The sequence below is a fragment of the Pelophylax lessonae genome (genome assembly GCF_965119305.1).
Source record: "Pelophylax lessonae genome assembly, chromosome: 9".
NCBI classification, from domain to species: Eukaryota; Metazoa; Chordata; class Amphibia; order Anura; family Ranidae; genus Pelophylax; species Pelophylax lessonae.
The window spans coordinates 233,330,834-233,353,718 of NC_138776.1; the positions used below are offsets into that span (position 1 = coordinate 233,330,834).

At 42.6% G+C, this 22,885-nt stretch overlaps 1 protein-coding gene across 1 annotated transcript in view; it reads right to left on the minus strand.

The window, feature by feature from the left end:
• The window catches only part of RPS6KB2 (ribosomal protein S6 kinase B2), a gene marked incomplete at its 5' end in the record, with an annotated part of 95,447 nt that overhangs the window by 37,145 nt on the left and 35,417 nt on the right, over positions 1 to 22,885 (minus strand). The window contains 2 exon segments of the mRNA XM_082269357.1: positions 6,887 to 6,949; positions 22,098 to 22,205. Coding sequence (XP_082125483.1) covers positions 6,887 to 6,949; positions 22,098 to 22,205 — 171 coding nt within the window.

Here is a 22,885-nt window from a genome sequence, read left to right on the forward strand (position 1 = left end):
TCCTGTCTGAACATACAATATCAGCTTGATTTTCACCTCTGTGTAATTTTGGTTTTTGCATTTTTGATTTACTTTGTTTCAATTTTGGTTTTTGCATTTTTGATTTATTTCTAGCACATTTGCATATTGCACAGTTATGAATCATTATCTTTTTTCACATATTTATGTATTGAAAACAATATGTTTATTGCACGTTGCACCTTTATTTTGTGACTATATATATATTATATATATATATATATATATATATATATATATATATATATATATATTTTAATTACACACACATACACACTATGTAAACCTGTTTATACACGAGGTGCACTTATTTGAGCGTGGCCCTTTTTCCCTTTCTAGATTACCACACAATAATTTTAGCTACGTTTTATGACAGTACCCCAGTAATTTTTATATAGTCTTCTAAATCCTCCATAGGCCTATATTGTTTTATTGTTTGGATAACGTAGTGCTTTACCATTAAAACACACACACTTTGTGGGTTTGCAGCCTGAAATGAAAACAGACACAGTTTTTGTTTTATCCAGCTGTATTTACTGCTGCAACATATAATATCCAAGTGAAACATAAGACCAACATGTCAGTAAAAAGAAAAATTCAAAAACAATCATTGTGTTGAAAAAAGATCACCCCCACCCCTTAGGTCAGTATTTTGTTGGAACACATTTTTTTTCTTCTACATTACAGCCTTTAGTTTGTTGGGATTTGTCTCTACTAACTTCGCACATCTAGACTTTGCAATATTTGCTCACTCTTTTTTGCAGAACTGCTCAAGTTTAGTTAAATTGGATAGTGGCCATTTGTGGACTGCAGTCTTCAAGTAATTTCACAGATTTTCAATGGGGTTTAAAGGATAGGTTCACCTTTGGGAACAGGTTACATGTTCCACCTGATTTTAGGGTGGAACATGTAACGTGTTCCCAATGCTGCAGCCGCCGCCCGCCGACCCCCCCCTGTGGCAGCAGTATGGGGAGAAGTTCCCCGTACTAGCAGTCACTGTTTAATACAGAATGGCCATGTGGGGCTCAGACGTGACCTCTGAAGATGTCATAGATGCTTGACGATACGCGTAAGGCGGACGTATCGGAGCTGAGCACGCTACATAACGCAGTTTTATCCATTGATGTGGTTATATGATGTCTACTAGGGCTGCGCATCTTCACTTACCTCATGATTCGATGCGATTACGATTATTAGGGTCGCGATTCGATACGATTCCGCGATGCATCACGATTACTATGGGGACCCTTTTCAAAGGGGGATCTATGGGGTTCCTTCTCTAAAGGGGGATCTATGGGGACCCTTCTCTAAAGGGGGATCTATAGAGACCCTTCTCTAAAGGGGGATCTATAGGGACCCTTCTCTAAAGGGGGATCTATGGGGACCCTTCTCTAAAGGGGGATCTATGGGGAGCCTGGGCCTGCCCTAAAGGGGATCCAGGGGAACTGAGCTCTAAAGGGGGATCTATGGGGACCCTGCTCTAAAGGGGGATCTATGGAATAGATCCCCTTTAGTGCAGGCAGGTCTCCCATAGATCCCCCTCTAGTGCAGGCAAGGGCAGGTCTCCCGTAGATCCCCCTTTAGTGCAGGGAAGGGCAGGTCTCCCGTAGATCCCCCCTTAGTGCAGGGAAGGGCAGGTCTCCCGTAGATCCCCCCTTAGTGCAGGGAAGGGCAGGTCTGCCATAGATCCCCTTTAGTGCAGGCCAGGGCAGGTCCCCCATAGATCCCCATTTAGTGCAGGCCCCCCCTTTAGCGCAGGCAGGTCCCCCCATAGATCCCATTCCCCTTTAGAGCAGGCCAGGGTCCCCTACCAATAGAGCCCCCTTGGAGCAGGCCAGGGTCCCCCTTCCACAGACCCCCCCTTAGAGCAGGGGGGGTCTACATGCTGGGGGAGCTCCCCATAGACATGTCTACACAGCACTACATATTTCCAGTGTCACTACTCAATGGTCTGATATCCGGACTCTTCTATATCACCTCCACTCCATACACAAGTCATAGCACACAACCTAACATGATTATTATTGCCATAAGACTCATATCTATAATAATGCACAGTACTCAGCATCCTGTCTTCTACAATCATTACTTAGGGCCAATTCAGTGCTGAGCGCCAACAAGTTCAAGTTCACTGCACAGACAGAGCAGCCCCGCTCTCCCATAGATAATCAGTGAGACTATCAGCACCGTGCCCACAGCTCTATGTATATACAGACGCCTCTGTCCTCCCACTGCCACCAGCTCACCTGCCCGGTGGTACTCATGTCTCACGCTGTACTCCGACACTGTGCCAGGACTCTGCCAGGACTTCCCCTCCCACTCTATCCCGCTATATGAGACGCTATCCAGTAGCAGTCTCCGTGTGATGGCGCCCTCTGGCGCACGGAAGGACCCGAGCAGCAGCTCTATCACGGAGGAGCTCCGTGTTCCACAAGCCCGGCCAGCGGCCCAGCGCCGCCATGTCACTTCTGTCCCCGGAACTGTCATTAATAATCGATTTTTCAATCACCCCCAATCAATGCAGAATCGCGAAGGGTCGCATCGCGATGCATCGATTCAGCGATTATATTCAGCAGCCCTAATGTCTACTATGCAAGTGCATTACTTTTTAATAAACTTATGTGCCTTGATGTACTTCACGATTGGTTGCCCCTCTGTCTTTTTTCTGAGCCTGCATGTGAAAGACACTTCTGTGGGGTCCTGTGAAGGCATTGTACATTGTGAATTGTGAAGTGCTCTCTCCCTGCTGAGGAATTTGACTAGGAACCATCATTTACGCCGAGCGCTGTTTGCTCTTATGCCTGTTTGACCACTCTGTGACAGGAGGGTCAAAAGTTCCGGTAAGAGGCTACGGGTGTCAGCACAGGGTGTAACTCGTCTCTCTCACTATTCACTGGTGATTGGCTGATTGGATCGGGTCCTTCTTTTCTACCTGCAGTTCTACTCCATTAGATTGTTCATGGACTGTATTACTGTGATAGATTGTTTAATATATGTCTGGCGTAGCTCCTAATATACATCTACTACTTTATATGGACTGTGATCTTCCTATTAAGCTAGCCGCCTTGTGTACATATTTTATATTGTCTTAGTATTTTTTTTCTTAAGCGCAAATATCATTCCTTTTTTATCTGTGTCTGAATAAACTACAAGCCCAGACATCCTTTGTGGCTGTAGGCTTGTAGTTCTCAATGAACTACAATGTGGAGTGCCGTGGTAGTTCATTAAGTCTTTCTGCCAGGGGGTATCGGCTTACCCATATGGCATGTACAGGATAGCCAATACACTGATAGTGAGCAGAAGACCTGCAAGGCATCAGCAATCTGCTGATAGATGGAGCAATGCCTTTCAGGTTTCTGCAATAAAAAATAATACATGCACATTTTTTTACCTGCAAAAAAAAAAAAAAAAAAAATGTGCACTTTGTTTTTAAAGTGCACTTAAAAATGGTTGTAAAGGCACAAGGTTTTTTTATCTTCATGCATTCTATGCATGAAGGTAAAAAAACCTGTGTACAGCAGCCCCCACCCCCCCCCCCCTCAAAATACTTATCTGAGCCCCTCCTGATGAAGCAATGTCCACGAGAGGCTTGCCTCTTCAGGGACGCACACTCCAGATTGGCTCCCGCTGCTTTCAATCAGAGCCAGTGAGCCAATCATGAGGAGGGGGTGGGGCAGGGCAACGGCTCCATGTGTAAATGGACAGCTGCTTGCTGTGGGGGCACCCAGCAGGACAGAGGAGCCAGGAGCACCAGTGTGGGACCCGAGAAGAGGAGGATCTGAGCTGCTCTGTGCAAAGCCATTGCACAGAGCAGGATAGTAGAACAGGTTTGTTATTTTAAACAAACAAAAAAAAAACACAAGACTTTAATATTACTTTAAGGGCTCTTTCACACGGCCGCTCTGCTTGTCCGCAAATCATCCTATTTTTTTGCGGATGATTTGCGGACATAATGCAAGTCAATGGCATTGCGGATGTCAGCGGAATACCATCCGCTGACATACGATTTTCTTCCTTCCAGTTCTGTTCCGTTTTTTGGAACAGAACAGAACCCTATTTTTCATCCGTGTAAAAAACGGAAAAGGAAGGAAAATCGGATGTCAGCGGTGTCATCCGCTGACATCCGCAATGCCATAGACTTACATTATGTCCGCATATCATCTGCAAACGGATGGGATGATATGCGGGCATACAGAGCAGATGACACAAATGTCATCCGCTCCGTGAAAAAAAAAAAGTCCCGCAGCGGAGCTTTCACACGGAGCGGCCGTGTGAAAGAAGCCTAAGTCTGGGCTCTGACTAAGCCATGCAGACATTCACCCTTTTCCCCTCTTCAACCACTGTGTAGTTAGGATCATTGTCATGTTGGAAGGTAAACCTTCCCATTGAAAACTTTCTGGCAGAAAGCAGCAGACAGTTTGTGGACTGCAGTCTTAAATCATTCCACAGATTTTCAATGGGGTTTAAGTCTGGACTCTGATTAGGCCATACAAGGACATTCACCTTTTCCTCCTTCAAGCACTGTGTGGTCATTTTTGCTGCATGCTTTGGATCACTGTCGTGTAGTAAGATAAACTTTCTTTTCTTCCCATTGACAACTTTCTGTCAGAGGACAGCAGATATTCCTCAAGAATTGATGGTATTTTGTCCCATCCATTTTTCTTCAATCTGGACAAGTGCTCTAGTCCCTGCTGCAGAGAAACACTCCATAACAGGATATTACCACTTCCATGCTTTATTGTTGGAATGGTGTTTGTAAAGTGAGCTGTATTGGATTTCCGCCAGACATATCATTTGTTTTTGAGGACAAAGAATTGAATTTTAGTCTCATTTGACCACCTTAAAAAACGCACCTTGAGGATTCTGAGGCCACATGGATATGTGCAACCAAACCCCCGTTTTTAACGCATACTGTTAGACAGTGCGATTCGGTTGGTCGCTGGCTGGTTGGTAAGTTGTGACTGGAAATCTCTTTGTTTTTCTTGATCTGCATCCGCCCTTCCAGTGCTCCTTACCATTAAGACCAGTTATAGGATAGGTGGAGGTGGTGACCACTTTTTGCATTATTGATATCTATATTGAGCCAGGCAATGCACTGACACCTTTGCCGCCATTGTGCTATGTGCTGGGTGTTCAGTGTGACCCTGTGCCTTTAAGGAGGGGTGGGCTCCCTCTAGTCACCTGTCCTCCATCTATCCCATTAAATGCATGTGCTCTCATTGTAGAGACTCTTTAAATTGTAGAGTTAGGGACTGCAGATTACAGGGTGCCTTGCCGCGGCCTGCAGCTTACGCATGTATTTGCAAATGTGTGCGACCAAATCCCTGTTTTTAAACGCATACTGTTAGACATTGCAATTCGGTTGGTCGCTGGCTGGTTGGTAAGTTGTGACTGGAAATCTCTTAGTTTTTCTTGCTCCACATGGAAAAAGGTGTTATGGTCAGATGAGACTAAAATGTATTTATTTGGCCTCAACACCAAACGATCTGGCAGAAATCCAAATCCACAAACGGTCTCCTGCCCTCTGACAGAAAGTTGTTGGTGGAAAGGTTTACCTTCCAACATGACAATGACCCAAAGCACAGAACAAAAATGACCACAGAGCAGTTGAAGGAGAAAAGGGTGAATGAACATGCATGGACTAATCAGAGTCCAGACATAAACCCAACTGAAAATCTGTGGAGTGACTTGAAGACTACAGTCCACAAACGATATCAAACTTAACTGAACATGAGCAGTTCTGCAAAGAAGAGTGGGCAAGTATTGGAAAGTTAGTAGAGACATATCCCAACAGCCTAAAGGCTGTAAATAATGCAAAAGGTGGTTTAACAAAATACCGACATTAGAGGGGGGGGGGTGATCTTTTCCAACTCAGGGATACGGCTTCTGAATTTTTTTCTGACATGTTGGTGTTCTATATCTCTCACTGGGATGTTATAAGTTGCGCTAGTAAATACAGATGAATAAACCAAAATGGTGTCCATTTTCATTTCAGGAGGTGTTTTTTCCAGCTTAGCTTTGCTAGTCTATTTTTAGATTTTTGTATTATATTCAATAAAATGATGCAGGTCAAATCCCATGGCCCTCCAGAAGTAGCCTCTTTCTTTAGACTTTTCTTAGTATTTTCTTGCACAGTAACAGTAATTTCTGTAGTCAAAGAGCTATCTCAGACTCAACCAATAATAAAAGGCTGTGGGGCTGCGGGCAGCCAATCAGAGTCTAAGGGTAATAATGAGGAGCCTCCACTAATCCATTGCAGCCAGCCAATAAAGCCTGTGTAAATTACATCCAAAATTACAGCCAATCAGAGACTCTGAGTGGAGAAACCGGTTTTTTGTTTCCATGGTCCCAGAATGTACGCAGAACTGCAGTAGAGAAGGCATTACAGTTGCTGGGCCCCCATTCTTAGGTAAGGACCACCAGTATAATATATAGTCTTCCCCTAGTATATTCATTAAACAATAATATATAGTATTTATTAAATAAACTACAAAAACCACATATATATGTATAAGGAAAATAATGAAGCCTAATACATTTTTCAGTTCTGCACAAGTCGCACTAATCCAAAGTGGCATCAAAATCACATTACTTACATGCGACATTAGAGGGTTTACATTAAGGTCTATGGACCTCAAGTCGCATGAAAGTCAGACCAAAGTAGTGCCGGGAACAACTTTGAAGTCGCTGCAACTTGAAGTCACAGATATGAACGGTACTCATAGTGAAAAACATGAGGGTGCGACTTGTCATGCGACTTTGGGGTCCAAAGTCCCATTAGGTCGCACAAATGTAAATGGGGCCTAACTGAAAGTGATACAAAAAAATGTATTTGTTAAACAATAAAAAAATGATTGACTTAGAAGACCTGGATTTCTGCCACATCAGAAGGTCCTGATCCGAGTCTCTGCATAGGATTCTTCTTAAACAACTGAAACAGAATGAAAAACAAGAATAAAAGAAAATGTAATCATTTACGGGAATGTGGGAAGGTAGGAGAATCCCCAATTATTCGGAACCCAGAACATGGGTTGCCGTCGTCGCTAAACTATTACAAAGAGCAAGAGGATCCCCCTTGGGTTGGGACTATGTAGGCAACCCCACATCCAACAGTATATAAAATATACATTTTTTTTATGTACATTAAAAAGACCAATAGATCATGATATACAAAAATGAGTAGTACAAAAAAACATGTACATAAATACAAGGTATAAAACCTAGAATGTTAATAAAAGAAAATAAGAAAAATGAAAGATGTTATTTTCTTTTATTGACATTCTAGATTTTATAGCTAGTATTTATCTACATGTCTGTTTTGTACTACTATTTTTTGTATATCATGATCTATTGATCTTTTTTAGTGTACAGAATAAAATTATATTTTACAGTATATACTTTTGGATGTGTGGTTGCCTACATAGTCCTAACCCAAAGGGGATTCTCTTGCTCTCATTATGGGAAGGGGTTCCCTAAGTATGGATGGTTAAGCTTTGAAAGGTCCTACTGCATGAAGTAGTCATTGTAAATTAATATTAAAAAGAGAACTGTGGGGATTTTATTTATTTTTGAATCGATCTTACTTAGGTGGATGCTGCATCTGTCTGTCGGCTCTAAGACTAAGAACCGAGCAATCAAACACCACTGAATCGCTCGGTTCTCGGAGCTCCCTGAGCAGAGAGCTGGTGACTCATTCACCCCCCGTGCTAACTGGAGCGCTGCTGGGCTGTTGAGGGGCGGGAGTGACTGGCTCGGGCTCTCAGCAGCTTACTGAGAGGTTGAGCCAGGTGTCGGTCCAGGCAAACGAGCTTTGGCTGTACTTCTCCTTTAATGGTTTTTTTTTTAACCAAATTTATTTTTTTTAAAAAGGGATTAAACTATTAATTTTTACATCTAAATCATATCCACAGTCATGTTTACCAATTAAAAAATTTGAAATATTTGAAAGCAGTATTAAAGTCTGTTTTACTTGTACCTACTGGTAAACCAATATGGCTTTCCTGTAGATACAGTGAATATCTCCTAAACATGCACGGTTTAGGAGATATTCATATTTGAAGCAGCCAGTGAGGTCAATGAATGTGCCGCGAACATGACTCCTGCATCTACGCGTGAGTCATGTCATCATGGCCTGACCTTTCAAACAGCTTGCGGACAAAAACCTGGAAGGAGGACTGGAGGAGGATGGAAGCCCTGGCAGCAGAGTCAGAGGGATCTGTAAGCACATTATGATGACATAATGCAAGGGACCAATTTCTCTCTCTCATAATATATATTTATACACACACACAAAATATATTATATATATATATATATATACATATACATACACACATATACAGTGGGTACGGAAAGTATTCAGACCCCCTTAAATTTTTCACTCTTTGTTATATTGCAGCCATTTGCTAAAATCATTTAAGTTCATTCTTCTTCCTCATGAATGTACACATAGCACCCCATACTGACAGAAAAACACAGAATTGTTGACATTGTTGCAGATTTATTAAAAAAGAAAAACTGAAATATCACATGGTCCTAAGTATTCAGACCCTTTGCTCAGTATTTAGTAGAAGCCCCCTTTTGATCTAATACAGCCAGAAGTCTTTTTGGGAAAGATGCAACAAGTCTTTCACACCTTAATTTGGGGATCCTCTGCCATTCCTCCTTGCAGATCCTCTCCAGTTCTGTCAGGTTGGATGGTAAACGTTGGTGGACAGCCATTTTTAGGTCTCTCCAGAGATGCTCAATTGGGTTTAAGTCAGGGCTCTGGCTGGGCCATTCAAGAACAGTCACGGAGTTGTTGTGAAGCCACTCCTTCGTTATTTTAGCTGTGTGCTTAGGGTCATTGTTTTGTTGGAAGGTAAACCTTCGGCCCAGTCTGAGGTCCAGAGCACTCTGGAGAAGGTTTTTGTCCAGGATATCCCTGTACTTGGCCGCATTCATCTTTCCCTCGATTGCAACCAGTCGTCCTGTCCCTGCAGCTGAAAAACACCCCCACAGCATGATGCTGCCACCACCATGCTTCACTGTTGGGACTGTATTGGACGGGTGATGAGCAGTGCCTGGTTTTCTCCACACATACCGCTTAGAATTAAGGCCAAAAAGTTCTATTTTGGTCTCATCAGACCAGAGAATCTTATTTCTCACCATCTTGGAGTCCTTCAGGTGTTTTTTAGCAAACTCCATGCGGGCTTTCATGTGTCTTACACTGAGGAGAGGCTTCTGTCGGGCCACTCTGCCATAAAGCCCCCACTGGTGGAGGGCTGCAGTGATGGTTGACTTTCTACAACTTTCTCCCATCTCCTGACTGCATCTCTGGAGCTCAGCCACAGTGATCTTTGGGTTCTTCTTTACCTCTCTCACCAAGGCTCTTCTCCCCCGATAGCTCAGTTTGGCCAGACGGCCAGCTCTAGGAAGGGTTCTGGTCGTCCCAAACGTCTATTTGAGGATTATGGAGGCCACTGTGCTCTTAGGAACCTTAAGTGCAGCAGAAATCTTTTTGTAACCTTGGCCAGATCTGTGCCTTGCCACAATTCTGTCTCTGAGCTCTTCAGGCAGTTCCTTTGACCTCATGATTCTCATTTGCTCTGACATGCATTGTGATCTGGAAGGTCTTATATAGACAGGTGTGTGGCTTTCCTAATCAAGTCCAATCAGTATAATCAAACACAGCTGGACTCAAATGAAGGTGTAGAACCATCTCAAGGATGATCAGAAGAAATGGAAAGCACCTGAGTTAAATATATGAGTGTCACAGCAAAGGGTCTGAATACTTAGGACCATGTGATATTTCAGTTTTTCTTTTTTAATAAATCTGCAACAATGTCAACAATTCTGTGTTTTTCTGTCAGTATGGGGTGCTATGTGTACATTCATGAGGAAGAAGAATGAACTTAAATGATTTTAGCAAATGGCTGCAATATAACAAAGAGTGAAAAATTTAAGGGGGTCTGAATACTTTCCGTACTCACTGTATATACACACATATACACACACACACACACACACAAAAATAAAAATTTAAGCAGAAGCCCAAGAGAATAAATTGGTAGGTTTTGCAATTTTTTCATGTCACACAATATTTGCAGAGTGGTTTTTCAAAAGCAATTAAAAAAAAAAAAAATCATAATAAGGTCACGCCGAGAATATAGAAACCAAACATGTCATGTTTTAAAATTGCGCACACCTTTGCAATGGGATCAAATGCCATACATTTTATTATCCATAGGGGGCTTTTTTAAAGCCTTTACAGGTTAACATTTTAGATTTACACAGGAGGTCTGGTGCTAGAATTACTGACGTTCACTGTACTACCTCACGATTGTGTGCGTGCGGGACAGACATGCGCATTCACCTTTACACGCTAGCACGGGGCAATTTAACTTTTTTTTTTTTCTTCACTTTTTTTTTGCTGTCACAAGGAATGTAAATATCCCTTGTGATAGCAATAAGCATGTGATAGGTACTCTATATGGCGAGATCTTAAAAAGGACCCCAGATCCATTCTCTGCCCTTAAAAGCATTTGATCACACCAAGATAGTCTTCTCCCGCTGCATATAGAAGCAATCCAGCAGCTAGTTAGCCACTAGGACTGCTTTTACAAGAGAATCGAGCAACGGCTCTAAAAGGTGCAGGTGCAGACACCATCCGGACATAACTATGCACACTCCAGCAACGTACGGGGAGGTCACCGGAGCAGAAATGATGAATTCCAGGTATGGAATAGAATATACACAGTATCTCACAAAAGTGAGTACACCCCTCACATTTTTGTAAATATTTTATTATACATTTTTATGTGACAACACTGAAGAAATTACACTTTGCTACAATGTAAAGTAGAGAGTGTACAGCTTGTATAACAGTGTAAATTTGCTGTCCCCTCAAAATAACTCGGCACACAGCCATTAATGTCTAACCCGCTGGCAACAAAAGGGAGTATGTCCAAAATTAGGCCCAATTAGCCATATTCCCTTCCCGGTGTCATGACTTGTTAGTGTTACAAGGTCTCAGGTGTGAATGGGAGGCAGGTGTGTTAAATTTGGTGTTATCGCTCTCACTCTCTCATACTGGTCACTGAAAGTTCAACATGGCACCTCATGGCAAAAAACTGAGGATCTGAAAAAAAGAATCGTTGCTCTATATAAAAAGATGGCCTAGGCTATAAGAAGATTGCCAATACCCAGAAACTAAGCTGCAGCACAGTGGCCAAGACCATGGTTCATGGTTGAAGGACGCATGAACACCACAATTGTTTTGCCACAGATTAAAAAACATGGAACATTAACGACACCCACAGAGATCATCGTCAGCCTTGTCTATGAGAGGAAGGTTTGGTACTTGGAGTAGGTCCAAAAAGGGATATCAATAAGCATATGATAGTGGAAAGTGTGCAGACCAGAGGGGGCCCAAATTGCTCCAGCTGGAGTCCAAATTGGCCCAACCAAGGGGGCGGGGGTCAGTCACAGTAATGCTGTAGATAGCAAGGAAATACAAATAATAAATAAAAGATAAAATACAAAAATGTTTGTTTTATCTAGGTGCAATGTACAGAGAGTACAATGACGCGACAAAACCAAAAATATGCACGTATATACAAATACTACATATATATAAGGCAAAAGCCTGATAGGTGTGCGTCAAATGAATGCACATATAGCATCTCACTAGGATCAAGCATGGTTTATAACACTGCTACAAAAAGAAGGAGCCAGTGCATAGAGTAAATTGGAGCCTATGCTGTAGCAATTTTATGACTATGAGGGATAACCAGTAAAACTGGATATGTAAAGATGAAAATATAGTCATGACATAAGCTAAGTGTGCATATTTATATATGAGGACAAATAGGTAAATCCCTTTGAGATGATGAGAACTGACCTTAAGACAGCAGACTCCGAGGCAAACTTCCTCCCAGCAGTGGATGTACACAGTACTCGATGCTGGGAGTGGTGCCTATATAGGAGCGCAGTCCGGTGAAGGCAATCAAGCTGAAGGTCCCCACCGCCAGGAATCTCTGGGTCCTGTAAAGCAGACCCGGACCCCGTGCCGGGTTGGAGCAAAGGGTCCCCGAGGATGCACAAAAACATATCTGTATGAAAAAGTGTCAATCAACAAATGCATGTACTATATATAATACATGCAACTATTGGAAACAAAGATGCTTACATGTTGTCACCACAATAACCCCGACTATTATGATCTTGGGCTATTTTGTGTTATAGTGGTGCCATTTGGCCACTCATTAATAGGTAGCCATGCATACATTCAGCTACTCTGGTGACCAAAGAGGATATATATAGCATACAAGTACCAAGGCTGAACAAAGAGGCTATAGGTGGTGTAAATTCCATGTCCTTTTACAAAATATTTCAAATAATAAATCCATTTCATTGCGTAGACAAAAATGTGTGGGTAGTCAGGTGAATATACAGAATATCCAGACAGCTTGGTGGGGAGAGCGTACTGTGTGAGGAACTCTGGGAGGAGGAGGGTGTCATCTCTCCATACCTCCAGAGGCAAACCCCTCCAAAAAGGGTCTAAACGACACCATATCGTTGAGGCCTGGGGGTTCCGTTGCCCTTAGAAGATGGATCCATCTCAGCTCCATTTGGAGGAGGCGCTTGTACCAATCGCCTCCTCTGGGGCTGGGATGGATCCGATCAAGGGCCAAAAACTTAATCTTGGGGAATTTGCCCCCATGAGCACTGGACACATGGCGGCCCAAAGGCAAATCAGGGTCACGTTTACGCATACTTCTGATATGCTTGTACATGAGTTTCCAAAATTCTAATTTAGTTTTACCAACATAAAAACATTTACATTCGCAAATCAAAAGATATACGATACCGATGGTCCTACAATTCACAAAGTGCTTGGCCTTAAATCTCTGGCCATTGGGGAGGATAGGGTTCTGCATGGTATGCATGTAACTGCAATAATGGCATGCCCCACATGAAAAAGTACCTTTGTACTTACATGGATCAAAGGTAGACTGGCTTTTTAGTTCACTACGCACCAGTTTGTCCTTCAAAGCTGGTGCCCGTTTGTATGTAATTGATGGTTTATGAGGTATGTGTGGGCTTAAAACTGGATCTAAGGCTAAAATATGCCAATATTTTTCAATGATTTTCCTTAAGTCCTGATGTTGCTGAGAGAAAGTGGTAATGATCCTCAGGGTATTGTCATTTTCACGGACTCTAGGGACAAGGAGTGAGTTTCTGTCACTTAACAATGCCTTCTTGTATGCAGATTTTAGCAGCTTGCGAGAGTATCCTCTCGCAAGCAATCTATCCCTCAACCCAGTGGCTGCTGTTTTAAAAGTATCTACGTTGGTACAGTTACGACGTAGACGCAGATATTGGCTCGTCGGAATTGAGCGAATAAGCGGTTGGGGGTGAAAGCTCGTGGCGTGGAGGATGGTGTTCCCAGCAGTGGGCTTACGAAAAAGTCCACTGCGGAGAACACCATCCCCATCACAAAAGACCTCAACGTCCAAAAAAGTTATCCTGGTGGCATCGGCATGCATTGTGAATTTTAGATTAAATTCATTGCGATTTAGTCTCTCCATGCATCTATTGAGCAACTCTCTAGGTCCATCCCAAATTACAAAAACATCATCAATATATCGCATCCATGTGCGGATGCAGTCAGTGTATATCGTGAGATCTTCATCTGCCAAAATTGTTTTCTCCCACTCCCCCAGGTACAAGTTGGCGTAGGATGGGGCACAACATGTGCCCATCGCTACGCCTTGTACCTGGAGGAAGTGGGAGCCCTGAAACGAAAACACATTGTGTGTTAAGATGAATTCCAACATAGACAGCATAAACTCCCCATATGCGTCCAAGCCCATACTGGTGGCGATCGTGTGGCGTACAGCTGCGACCCCCCTGGAATGGGGGATCGAGCTGTACAATGCCTCAACATCGATCGCCACCAGAAGACACCCAGGAGGTAGGGTGAGATCACTAATCTTTTGTAGAAAGTGTATAGGGTCACGTATGTGAGATGGAAGTTTGACAACAAAAGGTTTCAAAAATGTATCAAGGACTTTGCTTGCGCTGTCTGTGATAGACCCGCACCCAGAGATGATGGGCCTCCCTGGGGGGTCCCCAAGGTCCTTGTGGACCTTGGGGAGGGCATAGAAAGTTGGAACCACCGGAAAAGCTGGGCGAATGTACTCCCAAGTGTCTTTGGTGATAACGTTATGCAAATAAGCTGTATCTACTAACTTATAAAATGCAGTATTGTATTTAGTTATGATATCATTGGTAATAGGTCTATACCATTCACGGTTCCATAATATTTTTTGACACATATGGATGTACTGTACATCGTCCATTAGGACGATGTTGCCCCCTTTATCCGATGGCTTAATTATAATTGATTGGTTTTTAGCAAGGGAGTTTATAGCTTGTCGTTGTTGGAATGTAATGTTAGATGCATGTGAAGACTTAATTCTTAACTTATCCACGTCATTGGAAACCATTTTCAAAAAGGCGTTTATATTTGAGTTCAAAGGTACTTTTTCATGTGGGGCATGCCATTATTGCAGTTACATGCATACCATGCAGAACCCTATCCTCCCCAATGGCCAGAGATTTAAGGCCAAGCACTTTGTGAATTGTAGGACCATCGGTATCGTATATCTTTTGATTTGCGAATGTAAATGTTTTTATGTTGGTAAAACTAAATTAGAATTTTGGAAACGCATGTACAAGCATATCAGAAGTATGCGTAAACGTGACCCTGATTTGCCTTTGGGCCGCCATGTGTCCAGTGCTCATGGGGGCAAATTCCCCACTCATGGGGGCAAATTCCCCAAGATTAAGTTTTTGGCCCTTGATCGGATCCATCCCAGCCCCAGAGGAGGCGATTGGTACAAGCGCCTCCTCCAAATGGAGCTGAGATGGATCCATCTAAGGGCAACGGAACCCCCAGGCCTCAACGATATGGTGTCGTTTAGACCCTTTTTGGAGGGGTTTGCCTCTGGAGGTATGGAGAGATGACACCCTCCTCCTCCCAGAGTTCCTCACACAGTACGCTCTCCCCACCAAGCTGTCTGGATATTCTGTATATTCACCTGACTACCCACACATTTTTGTCTACGCAATGAAATGGATTTATTATTTGAAATATTTTGTAAAAGGACATGGAATTAACACCACCTATAGCCTCTTTGTTCAGCCTTGGTACTTATATGCTATATATATCCTCTTTGGTCACCAGAGTAGCTGAATGTATGCATGGCTACCTATTAATGAGTGGCCAAATGGCACCACTATAACACAAAATAGCCCAAGATCATAATAGTCGGGGTTATTGTGGTGACAACATGTAAGCATCTTTGTTTCCAATAGTTGCATGTATTATATATAGTACATGCATTTGTTGATTGACACTTTTTCATACAGATATGTTTTTGTGCATCCTCGGCGACCCTTTGCTCCAACCCGGCACGGGGTCCGGGTCTGCTTTACAGGACCCAGAGATTCCTGGCGGTGGGGACCTTCCCTGCTGACATCTCCGGATGTCCTCCCCACTTCCGGGATACGCCGCTGCACGCATTCGTGCGCCTTAGCGACGTCACATCCCGTGCCGGTGGGAGACGCCCGCCGGCTACGCCTCTGGCCTTTCGTTCCGGTGACGCACTTCCTGTGGTCATCGGGGCGTGGTTATGGGCGGGTCTGGCGAGCGCCGCTCAGGGAGCCCAGGGCCACCAGGGGGCGGAGATGCAATCAGCTTGATTGCCTTCACCGGACTGCGCTCCTATATAGGCACCACTCCCAGCATCGAGTACTGTGTACATCCACTGCTGGGAGGAAGTTTGCCTCGGAGTCTGCTGTCTTAAGGTCAGTTCTCATCATCTCAAAGGGATTTACCTATTTGTCCTCATATATAAATATGCACACTTAGCTTATGTCATGACTATATTTTCATCTTTACATATCCAGTTTCACTGGTTATCCCTCATAGTCATAAAATTGCTACAGCATAGGCTCCAATTTACTCTATGCACTGGCTCCTTCTTTTTGTAGCAGTGTTATAAACCATGCTTGATCCTAGTGAGATGCTATATGTGCATTCATTTGACGCACACCTATCAGGCTTTTGCCTTATATATATGTAGTATTTGTATATACGTGCATATTTTTGGTTTTGTCGCGTCATTGTACTCTCTGTACATTGCACCTAGATAAAACAAACATTTTTGTATTTTATCTTTTATTTATTATTTGTATTTCCTTGCTATCTACAGCATTACTGTGACTGACCCCCGCCCCCTTGGTTGGGCCAATTTGGACTCCAGCTGGAGCAATTTGGGCCCCCTCTGGTCTGCACACTTTCCACTATCATATGCTTATTGATATCCCTTTTTGGACCTACTCCAAGTACCAAACCTTCCTCTCATAGACAAGGCTGACGATGATCTCTGTGGGTGTCGTTAATGTTCCATGTTTTTAATCTGTGGCAAAACAATTGTGGTGGTCATGCGTCCTTCAACCATGTAAGTGTATACAACGATTTTTTTACTTACAATGTTGTTTTATAATGAGTGTATGCCTATACTCAAAAAACATGTTCATACCAATATTTTGTTACTGTATTTTATATTATCAACAACTGCTTGTTTGCTTTGATATATCTCTTTAATACTTACAGATAAAATTATTCCCAAAAAAATCCCTGAAGAAGAGGTTCTCACCTTGAAACGTCGGATCTTGCTTGGAATAATTGGTTGAGTGATTTGTACACCTTCATACCAATATCAGTTTTGCCAATAATTTTACTAGTTTTCACTGTCATTTGTGTATGTTTACCTTTTACCATTTTTGTAATAAAACCAATATATATTCAATATAATTTTTTGTATATGTTTTGAGTGACCTTCAAAGTCCCACCCCAAGGGGAATCCTTAAATATGCTATATATATATATATATATATATATATATATATATATATATATATATACACACACATACATACATGTGTGTATGTATGTATGTATGTATGTATGTATGTATGTATGTATGTATGTATGTATGATATATATATATATATATATATATATATATATATATATATATATATATATATATATATATATTCTGGGGGTTTTTTGATCCTTATCTACCTATCGGATAATATGGGGTTTGCCACCGTCCCTGTAGTTATCGTGTATGGGGTGGGTACCTCAGGCCATAAAAAATGGGGACTTTACGGGCAATGTAGCAAGAAGTAAATCAAAGTACAGGTAATAAAAGTAAAAATTTGTTTACTGTATTAATAACATAATATATACAGTGAAAACGATAATTGTGAGGGGTTATATACCCCTAACTGAAGAGAGGTGATAAAGAATAGAGTAGTGACAGGTGTGAAAGTTGTGACTTTTTATTGGGAAACTTCTCTATGGGAGTAGAGAGTTTTCGTGCGTTCGCGTCCAACGCGTTTCGGCTCGTTCCTGGAGCCTTTTTCAAGGATACAAGTCACAATTTCTGCAATAGTCATATAGATAGTTTTAGTCATCAAATAGTAAATACCACTCGATTTTAATCTAATGTGGTAGAAAAGGAAACTGTTGATACATACATTCAATTTTTTCTGCCATGAGTGGTGATGTTAATCCCTCAGACGAAGCGAGAGCACGAGCCTTGTAACCTGCAGAGTATTATACTGGTTTCAGGAGATTGTATTTGTTGCAATAGTTGGTGTGTGTGGTCAGTGGGGGTAACTTACGGACTAGGTTGTAATTTATGGCCGCCACTTGTTCAGACTTTGCTTCAGATGGTCCCATCAAATTGGTCCTCTGGTATATGGTGTGTTCTACTCAGGTCGGAACTTTGTATGTCCTACCTATAGGTGTAGGTTTTCTATATATTATCAATGTATTTTAGTACATTAACATAGTTCAGCCCTATTCAGGTACATTACCTTGTGGTGTTCCTTGTAGTATAAGAGCTTCTTTTTGCCGCAGGGGTGAGATATGTACACAGGTATATGTACATAAGCATATGCACATACACACAAGTACAACCCCCAGGCTGTGTGTCCTGCCCCAGTGGATCACTTGCTGTAAGGTATATAACAGGATTAGTCAATTATGTGGCTATATCCTGGTACATGTGGAGAATGTTATAATGTCTTATCTTATACCTTTATCCAATTATTCTGGTGCGCCCTCTCTAGGGTTGCTCCTAGTATAGCTGCTTCGTTTGCTGGGGATGATGGTGCAAAAGTTTGGGTTATTCCAAGGGTGGAGTACATGTGGTTCCTCCAGTTGACCTAAGGTCCAGATGTTGCCAATGATACTAGTGTAATCCTGATGTTTATAGGGTTATTGCACTGTTATAGACTGTGGGAAAGAAGGATGTCTTGTTGCATTTAATGTGCCTATTGGCACATTGTTGGGGAAAGGACTTACTTTCTCATTGAGATGGGGTCCCTGGCCCTGCCCCCCGTATGCAATTATGTATGTGTCACTTTTTGATAATGTATATGTGAATACATCAATCCCCTGGATCTGGAGTCTATGTATGGCAATTACAGTTGCTGGTATATTTGGAAAAAGCCGGTTTCTTGTTGCATTTATCATGTCTACTGGCAAGTGGTCAGGCAAAAAAAAAAAAAAAAAAAAAAAAAAAAAACTTACATTTTGCTCGGTTCTAGTATGGCTCCTCCTGTCCTCTCACCTCCCTGGTGAATGGAGAGTGAGAGGATCCGTGGCTCCCCGGCCTATTTATAAGAGACGCGCGTGCGCAGACCGCGCCACACGTCTCTTCAGCTGATTTCCTTCAGCCGACGCTCGGTTGTAGGGCGCGAGGTGGGTCTACCAAGTCGTTGGAGTGGGGGGGGTTAACCGTGTATAGCATTAAGAACTACCTTACATAAGCATTAAGAACTACATTACCCAATGGCGAGGATTTCAAGCCAAAGCACTACGCAAATTGTCGTACAAGGGGCATAGTTTACCTGATGAGATGCGAGTGTAAAGCTTTCTAAGTGGGAAAAACGAAGCAGGAGTTTGGGAAGAGAATAAGTCAACATATGAACAGCATGGAATTATGCAACTTTTCCCTGCCCCTAGGGCGCCACGTGGCCTATACACACGCTTATATGAAAAAAAATAGGGGGGCCACAATAGTGCTTATATTTTTCAAACAGTGTTTCTTTATTAAAAGGGTAGTAATGTACTCACATGTATTGGGTGCACATGTGCACCAAACATACAGCATTTTGCATAGATTAGATGTGATGGCAATCAGGTGGTGTGATACATGTGATGCCCAATGTATCGTTTATGGCCCTAGAAAGGGTACATATCCCAAGTCGGGGGGGTGACTGGAACAAGACCTTATTGCAACTCGAAATGAGATGGATTCAACGCCTCAAGGCCACCACACCCCCGGGGCTAAATGAATCTGAGAGCTACAGACCGTTCCTGGAAGGATTTTCCTCCGGGAAAACGGACTGACAGAACTAAACAGAGCGGAAAGGGTGCCTATACACGGTTAACCCCCCACTCGAATGACTTGGTAGACCCACCAAACCTTTGGCCCACATATGATGGGTGCAACAATTCTACAATGATTAACACTGGCAAAAAAGGAAAAGGAAGTCCTTTTTCCCCCTTTTCCAGAAAACTCCCCGTGTTTCTCTCTCTTTTTTTTTCCTCCCCCCCCCCCCCCCCCTTCCCTTCTTTATTTCAATCTATTGTGTTTCATTTTTTCATTTTATCTTTTTATTATTTATTTTTTATATTATTTTATTTCATTTTATTTACTTCCTTTCCCCCATGAAGGACAGGTGTACCAGAAAATAAGAAGTACCCGATTCAGGCTACCATCTCTGACTTTCCTCCCCCCTTGATTTGTCACTCCAAATGAATCCACGCTATAATGTACTCTGCTGTTAACACAATAAGGAATATTTAATATATACAACTCGTATGAATCATTTATTATGCTGTAGTAACCTATAGAAACGTATTTTGTTGAACCATGGAGTGATGCATGAGTGACCCCTCAGAGCACCCGGCAGGGAAAGCCCCTGCTGTTACTGTGATGACAGCAGGGGCGAATTGGTGCGAGCAGGCAATGTTTACCATCACGCCCCCTCCCGATCTCTCGGGAGCTCGTACACACTCCCGTGTCGGCGGCCGTGATGTCTTTCCGGATGACGCAAGCTAGGATGCGCGCGCACCTCGCGCCCTACAACCGAGCGTCGGCTGAAGGAAATCAGCTGAAGAGACGTGTGGCGCGGTCTGCGCACGCGCGTCTCTTATAAATAGGCCGGGGAGCCACGGATCCTCTCACTCTCCATTCACCAGGGAGGTGAGAGGACCGGAGGAGCCATACTAGAACCGAGCAAAATGTAAGTTTTTTTTTGCCTGACCACTTGCCAGTAGACATGATAAATGCAACAAGAAACCGGCTTTTTCCAAATATACCAGCAACTGTAATTGCCATACATAGACTCCAGATCCAGGGGATTGATGTATTCACATATACATTATCAAAAAGTGACACATACATAATTACATACGGGGGGCAGGGCCAGGGACCCCATCTCAATGAGAAAGTGAGTCCTTTCCCCAACAATGTGCCAATAGGCACATTAAATGCAACAAGACATCCTTCTTTCCCACAGTCTATAACAGTGCAATAACCCTATAAACATCAGGATTACACTAGTATCATTGGCAACATCTGGACCTTAGGTCAACTGGAGGAACCACATGTACTCCACCCTTGGAATAACCCAAACTTTTGCACCATCATCCCCAGCAAACGAAGCAGCTATACTAGGAGCAACCCTAGAGAGGGCGCACCAGAATAATTGGATAAAGGTATAAGATAAGACATTATAACATTCTCCACATGTACCAGGATATAGCCACATAATTGACTAATCCTGTTATATACCTTACAGCAAGTGATCCACTGGGGCAGGACACACAGCCTGGGGGTTGTACTTGTGTGTATGTGCATATGCTTATGTACATATACCTGTGTACATATCTCACCCCTGCGGCAAAAAGAAGCTCTTATACTACAAGGAACACCACAAGGTAATGTACCTGAATAGGGCTGAACTATGTTAATGTACTAAAATACATTGATAATATATAGAAAACCTACACCTATAGGTAGGACATACAAAGTTCCGACCTGAGTAGAACACACCATATACCAGAGGACCAATTTGATGGGACCATCTGAAGCAAAGTCTGAACAAGTGGCGGCCATAAATTACAACCTAGTCCGTAAGTTACCCCCACTGACCACACACACCAACTATTGCAACAAATACAATCTCCTGAAACCAGTATAATACTCTGCAGGTTACAAGGCTCGTGCTCTCGCTTCGTCTGAGGGATTAACATCACCACTCATGGCAGAAAAAATTGAATGTATGTATCAACAGTTTCCTTTTCTACCACATTAGATTAAAATCGAGTGGTATTTACTATTTGATGACTAAAACTATCTATATGACTATTGCAGAAATTGTGACTTGTATCCTTAAAAAAAGGCCCCAGGAACGAGCCGAAACGAAAAAAAAAATGATAAAAGGAAATGTTAAACCAAATAAATAATGAAGCATCTCTACTGTCACAGGGAACAATCCCCTGCTAAGTGGCTGGAAAATAAAGCCTCGTACACAGTAGTAGTCTTTGTTTTGTTCAACCCAGCAGGGCTAAAAATGGGGGGCGGGGGAAACGACATCTCAGGAGGAGCCACTGTACTAACTCTCCGACATTAGTACAGCCATCTCCCCAGCTGTGCTATTGTGTTCTGACAGGGGGACGCTCCACCTGCTTGAACACTCCAGGCAGCGCTTTCAGCCATTGGCTGAGAGCGCTAATAGGGAGCCGATCAGCAGACCTTTTTTTGGTCATGCCCCTTCGAAAGAAGTTGCCCAGCTGAAGTAAACACGGGCCAAATGGCGGCCGATGTCACCCAACATTTGGCCCATGTGTACTAGGCTTTAGTAATAAGTAACAATTTAACTGATGTTCCACTTCATAAATACAATGTATAATTTATTATGCCGGAAACTTTCAAGGCTACCTTCTTCAGGAGGTCGCTGGCATCAGGTGTCAGGTATGGTGGGAAGAACAGTTTGCCCTTTAGAATCTTGTCAATGATTTTCTTCCTGTTATTTCCAGTAAAAGGAGGCTGCTCATCACACAGAAAAAAAAAAAAGCAGAGGAGACACAGGGGTCAGTTACATATTGCTCAGGCACGTCTACGCTCAAGCAACAGGCCTCTCCTACTTTCAGAGTAGTCCCCAGAAATATTTAGGCCTGGTTCACACTAGTGCGATTTCAGATAAGACTTGAGTCACATTACAATGGAAATCACTTTGTTTTCAATGGTGTCCATTCACGTCAATGCAGCACAGCATGGCGCAATTTTGGGAAAAGGTCCTATACTACTTTGGTGCAATTCCAGCACAGTTTTGGCCCCATAAAATATAGAAACCAAATCTAAAAAATGCAACCAAGATGCACTACACAATTGACTCAGATCAAATCACAGCCACAGTGGTGTGAACCTAGCCTTCGAGTTTAAACTCAGGCACAAAGCTAAATGCACAGATAGAATTCATATAAAAAGAAGCAGTTTTACATGCCAAAGAATCCAGTTATGAAAAGGTACCAACCTAACAAAAGATATCTGATAAAAATGTGTCTACAAGCTAAAACTTTTATAGACATTATGAAATCCTGGCAGTGGGAGTTTCCAAGCTATCAAGTCACAGCTATAGATTATCCTAGGCTTTGACAAGAGGACATTATTAAATCCCAAACCAAATATGTAATATATTGCAGCTAAATAAGTCTAATTAGATGTGG